The 6,727-nt window shown below is 50.1% G+C and overlaps 1 protein-coding gene across 1 annotated transcript in view; it reads left to right on the top strand.

Moving 5' to 3' along the window:
* The first annotated feature begins 1,058 nt into the window (after positions 1-1,058).
* Positions 1,059-6,727, top strand: part of DPYSL3 (dihydropyrimidinase like 3) — a 119,629-nt gene continuing 113,960 nt past the window's right edge. The window contains exon 1 of the mRNA XM_077897775.1: positions 1,059-1,555. Coding sequence (XP_077753901.1) covers positions 1,142-1,555 — 414 coding nt within the window. The 5' untranslated portion in view covers positions 1,059-1,141. The remainder of the gene's footprint in view (positions 1,556-6,727) is intronic.

Raw genomic sequence — 6,727 nt, 5'->3', positions numbered from 1 at the left:
GGGCACCGGGGGTTCCGGACGTCGGCTGTGTGTGCAGAGGCCGTGCCAGCTCTGCCGGTCGCCAGCTCCGTGTTTACTGGCAAAGCGTGGTTTAGGGTGTATGTGGGTGGACACCGGGAGGAGAGTGAGCTGTGAGAGCAGGCATCCGCGTAAGTAACTTGTGTGTGGAACTGAGGGAACTCGGCGGGCCGAAGCGTGTGTATTTTTGAGCTAAATCCTAGCTTATGTGTGAGCCCCCGTGGAGGGTTCTGACTGAGGAGGCAAAGCTGAGCTCGAGGGAGTGTGCGAGGTATTAGCCTCGGGTTTGTTGTACGATGGGGTATCGGTGGTGTCTTACAATCTAGGGACGTGTGTGCGTGTCTGTGACAGGCAAACTAATTGTGAGGCAAATTCTGGGGCAGAAAGCACCATCTGGGGTCCCAAACACGAGGTAAGAATAGCTGCAGCGTCGATCTGCCTGTGAGTCGGGGACGGGCTTTTGTCACTGTCAGCGAAGTAAGAGGGTGTCTTTCAACAGTTCGGCAGGTCTTGGTTTGAGGGTGCGGGTGTGCGAGGCACCACCGTGGGGCCGCTCTACGAGGAGGAGGCGGCAAGCCCGGGATTACGCGTAAGCAAAGTGCGGGACTAAGTCGGCTAACCCCTGTGCGTGTGCGTGTGCGCGCGTGCGAGAGGTGTTGCTGCACACGAGTGCGGCTTCGAGGCGCACCGGCCGAGCCACCTGGAGCGGCGGGTCCCGGGGGGCGGACAGGCCTGCGCGGGGGAGGCGACCTCGCAAGTCCGCGAGGGGGCGAGGGTTAGTGCGCGTGTGCGCGTGCGGCCCGGGGTCCTCGGGAGCCGGGGCTGGCGCTGGGGCAGGGCGGCCGGGCGGCGACCCGGGGGCGGCGCTGGGGCCGGGGGCGCGGCGGGGGCGGCGGGGGCGGCGCGGGCGGCGGGGGGCGGCGGGGCGGGCGGCGGCAGGTCCCCGGCGGAGCGCGCGCTGGCTGGCGGCGGCCCGGCAGGAACCGGAGCTGCACTGCCGCCTCTGGCGCGAACGCTCAGGCGCCTCCCCCCGCCCCAGTCACTGTGGCTCGGCGCACGCTGCCGGCGGCTGCCCTTTCCGCCTGCGGGGGAGCCGAGCCGCGGGGCCGCCGCGCGCCGAGCCATGGCCTCGGGCCGGAGGGGCTGGGACAGCGCCCACGAGGACGATCTGCCCGTGTACCTGGCCCGGCCCGGCACCACGGACCAGGTCCCGCGGCAGAAGTACGGCGGCATGTTCTGCAGCGTGGAGGGCGCCTTCGAGAGCAAGACGCTGGATTTCGATGCGCTGAGCGTGGGGCAGCGGGGCGCGAAGACCCCCCGGAGCAGCCAGGGCGGCGGCCGGGGCGCGGGGAGCCGGCCGGGGCTCGAGGCCGACAGCCCGCGCCGGGGCCAGGGCCAGGGCCAGGGCCAGGGCCAGGGCCAGGGCCGCGAGGACGCCAGGGAGCCCGCGCCCGCCGCGCCCGCCGCGCCCGCCGGGGTGGAGATCCGGAGCGCCACGGGCAAGGAGGTGCTGCAGAACCTCGGCCCCAAGGACCAGGTAGGGGGGCCCGGGGCCGGCCGCCCCTGCCCGCGTCCCCGGACCCCGGCACAACTTTTCTCCCGCTCACTTCGCCCGGGGGGCGGGGGCCCTGCAGGAGGAGGAGGAGGAGGAGGGGGAGGGGGAGGAGGACGAGGAGGAGGAGGAGGAGGAGGAGGAGGAGGAGGAGGAGGAGGAGGAGAGCATCCTCTCGGAGCGTACAGCGCGACCTGCGAGCGGGGACCCGGAGTCGCGCGGGCCCCCGGGAGCAGCATCCCCTTGCGCGCGGGACCGGGGCGCGCCCCCCGCCCCACCCCTGGGCCTGCGGGTCTGGGTGGGTGTGTCGGCCCGCACCGCCCGGAAGGCTTGCTGGTGCCCAGCCCTCCTCTCCGCCCGGGTAGCCGCCAGCACAATGGGCTTCGCCCCACGCTGGCCCTAGATTAAATCTCAACCCGGGTCACCAGGGCAGAGGGCAAACTCCATAGGCCCCGGATGAACACACGGGACGGGCGGTCTCCCCTCTCACTCATCCAACATCCTCTGTGTCCCTGAAACTTTTGGGTGTGGAGCCACTAGACTAAACAGCCCAGTCTGAATGCCTCTCTCCTGTCCTGGATGGACATTTCACATCTGTGTTGGTAACGTGTACATTTGTGTACGGAGCTTGCTGCAAGACTGGGTGCTGCACAGGGATCCAGCTGTCCCTGGGAGACTATCGCTTAGTTTTGAAAACGGGCCAGAGTACTAAGGGTGCACTTTAAACTTAGCACAAGCTGCAGAGTCTCTGCCGCTCCTACATGTGCCAAAGCCAGTTTCTTCTGTATGTGTGTTTTTGAGAAACTCATGCCACTTTGAATCGACTGGAGATACGGCCTTGAGATCCAGCTTGCTCTCATCTATTTGTTTATTTCGTAGAAAATCAGAACCACCTTTCAGAAAATTCAGGCTCTGGGCAGGGCTGGAGTATTCAAAGTTCAAACTGATGCTTTTGAGTTGGGGAACAATAGTAATCAGATACGTCACTCTTGTGTAGATAACGGCAGCAAAATCCATCCACGGATAGTATTCTGTGCAAATACTGATATAATAATAACCCAAAATGGAAATGTCTGCCTCAGAGCAATTACAGTTAATGCTTAACCGAGATTTGCAAGGTTTTCCATTCAAATGCAGCGAGCCCCTCAAAGGAAAGCATATCTCTGCACTGCTTGGTTTTCGAAAGTTTGAAAAAACAAACAAAGCTTTAATACCACTAGGGGAAAAAGAGTGCCCTTGGGAAACAATGTCCACGTCCCTTGGAATCACTCTCTTAGTGTGTGATTTTCATATCATCCTTAGAATGTGGGATTCCTCTAGGCTCTGCTCAAATAACCCTTTCACAAGAAACTTCTGATATTTTGGAAAAGCTGTGGCTGATTTCTAAACTTAAGAATGGTGTTACAGGAAGATTATTGCCTCTCTTCAGGTCTTAGCTGATGGGGATTGAAATGTTCCTTCCCTTCCTGACTCTAAGGGGTGGGAGAAGTGATGGAAAAGGTCGGTAACAATTGCTGTGAGTCAGTGCTATTCCCTTTGCTGGAACACCCCTGATGTAAGCCAGATAATATGCCTGGTTTGCAGGATTTAAGAATGGTAACTAGAGAAAGGGAAAATGTTCCTCCTGTAAACCCAGAAATTCTCTCGTTTTCCTTCCTTTTGCAAACCCTGTACTTTTGGCTGCTAATTGAAAAATAATGCTACAACTTAAGCATCAGCAGGATTTCTTGTGCTACGTGGTTATTTGTAAGTTCGGGCTTACTGTCAGCTTCATGCAGGCCATGTTATTATCTCTAATTTGGTTGAATCACGCTGCTAGAAGAGTCAGCAGACCTTATCTACTTCTGTACTTAATGGCTATTTCCTTGAGGGTAGGGATTGGGTGTTTGGGTTTATCGCTGTAGCAGAAATGCCTGGCACATTGGAGGTGCTCCATGAATGTTTGGTACATTAAACCTCCTTCATTAAGCCATATATTTTTTTGCTACGTAGATCCACAATAACTATCTAGCCTCTATTTATTTATTTTTTGTGAATTAAAAAAATATTTTTTTAAGGTAAACTCTAGGCCCATCGTGAGGCTTGAACTCATGACCCTGAGATCAAGAGAAACAAGAGAAACTGAGCCAGACAGATGTCCCTTCTGGCCACTCTTTTAAATACCACATTTAAATATACCATGCAGCCGGGGTGGCTCAGCGGTTTATAACACCGCCTTTGGCCCAAGGTGTCATCCTGGAGACCTGGGATCGAGTCCCACGTTGGGCTCCCTGCATGGAGCCTGCTTTTCCCTCTGCCTGTGTCTCTGCCTCTCGCTCTCTCTGTGTGTGTGTGTCTCATGATTGAATAAAATAAAATATTTAAAAATAAATAAATAAATACCACATTTTCAGGGAGCATGCTACCTCATGAAGCAACTTTGGAAAACTTCACTTTAAAAAAAATTGAATTAAGCCCAAATCTGCCTACTTTTAGTTTCTATAAACTATTCTTAGTTCTGACCTTTTAAAATACAAGAATAAAGTTTTTAAAAAAAATTCTGAGATATTTTAATGACTTAAGCGTGTGGGTTTGTTTATCTGTCAGAAAAGGGTGGGTATTGCCACAGTAACAAGCACTCCCCACATCTCAGTGGCTTCATCAAACAACAATTTATTTCTTGCTCCTGCTACTGTCCAGTAAGAGTCAGCAGGGCGGCTGTGTTCAACATTTCCCCTCCGGGACCTAGGCTGATAGACTGATGGAAGTTTCATGTCGATGCACTCATGCTGGGAAGAACATGTGGTGAGTTGCTCACAGACTCTTGAACTCCCACGCTGAAGTCGCAAACATGACTTATATGCACATTTCACTGGCCAGAGCGAATCATTAATCCGTGTCCAACTTCAAAAGAACGAGGAGGGCGCAGTCTTAAAGTGATCCTGTTAGATGAGATTAGAAATATTTGGAATATAGCTTTAATATCTCTTCTCCATTTGGGGCGGGACTGCGGGGATGGGACCTGACTCCATCCACCCAAATTATGTGACTGTAAGCATCTCACTCTGCCCCTGTGCCCCTACTTTCTCATCTGCAAGTGTGGGTAACAGTGACTACTTTGCCAGATGCCTGGGTGGCTCAGCGGTTGAGCATCTGCCTTTGGCTCAGGGCGTGATGCCGGAGACCCGGGATCAAGTCCCACATCGAGCTTCCTGTAGGGAGCTTGCTTCTCTCCCTCTGCCTGTGTCTCTGCCTGTCTGTGTGTCTCTCATGAATAAATAAATAAAATCTTAAAAAACAAAACAGTGACTACTTTGTACATAAGAAGTACTCATACATATTAATTACTATTCCTCTTTGATTTTTACTGCCCTTTGTATGTTTGAGGGCAATCTCCCTAAAATTCTCTTTATTAGCCTTATCGTTGCTAGCTTCTTTAGCCTTCCCATATGTAATAAGTCTTTCATCCTTCTGATTTTTTTTTCAGGTGATGCTATATTTTATAAGTATTCTTTCAAAAACACAGTGCCTAGAACTGAACACAGTGCTCCAGATGGGATATGGCTTTGGCAAAATGTATTGTATTATAGATAATAATTAGGTTGTCTATAAATCAAATTCATTGTTTTGTCTATAGATCAAATCAATGATTTATAGACAACATATGCTTCCGTAGTACGAGATTACACCTAATAATTCAGTATCCATGTCCTGCTATTGTCTGCATAGTACATTCTCTGTCATTTAAGCATTCAGAAAGTTTTTCACATAAGCTGCTAACTAATTAGCCAGTATGTCTCCATTCTATACTGGTACAACTGACCTTAAGACTAACCAACAAACAAAGAAACCCAAAACCTTTAACTAGGAAATTTTATTTTTATTCTTTCTATAATATTTATCACCACCTTTGCCCATCTTTCTGTCATCATAATTTTGAACCTTAATTCTATGATATAGCATCCCTATCCCCAGCTTTGAACTATCTGCAGATTTGATAATAAGTACCCTTTTTGAACACTTTCTATGTACCTGATATATCACAGAACATGATTTTACAGATAAGGAAATTGAAACTGGAAGACTCTTAAGTGTTTAGCCCCAAATCACATGGGTAACACATAGGGAGCCAGAGTTCAAACTGATTTTCTGAGTCCAGAGTCCATTTTTCTGAGTTCTGAGTCCCTCTTTCCAGACAAGGAGGCTACTGGTTTATTTTAATTCAGTGAACCTGACCATTGTGTCTGCTCCTGACATGTTGCTGTCATGCAGGGCAAGGACAGAGCTTTCCGCCACACCTCTAGAGCCTTCCTCCATCTTTGCCGCTAGCCCATTATTCAGGACACCTGGAGAACAGTTGCTCAGCCTATGAAAACAGTTGCTGCAAAATCCTTATTTTTCCAAGTTAAATGCAAGGTTATTAAAAGATTTTTAAAGAACGTCTTGATAAACTCACAATATGCTTTGTCTATGGCATCCCTACTGGCTAATCCCCACCCCCCCTTAAGGGAATGAGTTTAGTTAATTAAATGAATAAATTACGAAGAAACTTCACAACAAAAGTTTGTGGCAGAATAAAAGTAAAAAAAAGAAAAGCCTCTGAATTTTACTTTGAGTGTCAAGTGCCAAGTTTGAAGTGTGATTGGGTATTTATATTGTGGTTCTGGACCTACCTCGAAACACCTTGTTAAGTTATGCAGCTCGATTTTCCTTATGATAGGCACTTATACTGCCAAAATCCTCCATGGCTGGCTCACACGACGTTTTGTTTATCACTTTTGACAGTAAGTGCATAAAAAAAAAAAAAAAGCAATTTTAAAAGAAAAGGAACTATTTTTCACCATTTCTTAAGATGGTTTCCAGAGTTTTTCTTGCAGTGAAGAAATTACTAATGGGAGAAGAATGATGATGGTATATGATATATGGTCTGCCAAGAGCAAATGATACTGCAAAGACTCTGTCATCCAGTGAAAACAGAGTAATGGCATTATGATTATATGGGTCTATCGATAACTCCCTTTTGGGAGCCATGGGGCATTTCTAGTTCCCGGCTTCCCACATGGGCCACTTTTGTGCAAGATGTTTCCTTTGTGCAGTCAGTAGAGGTTCTGGATGGTGGAGGAGAGCATTTGAAACAAGTGACATGTGGTGCTTACCTTTTTATCATTTGTCATGTGC

The sequence above is a fragment of the Canis aureus genome, chromosome 5 (genome assembly GCF_053574225.1).
Source record: "Canis aureus isolate CA01 chromosome 5, VMU_Caureus_v.1.0, whole genome shotgun sequence".
NCBI lineage: Eukaryota > Metazoa > Chordata > Mammalia > Carnivora > Canidae > Canis > Canis aureus.
Note: the sequence above shows the minus strand (reverse complement) of the source record. Positions and strands in the feature narration are given on the sequence as shown.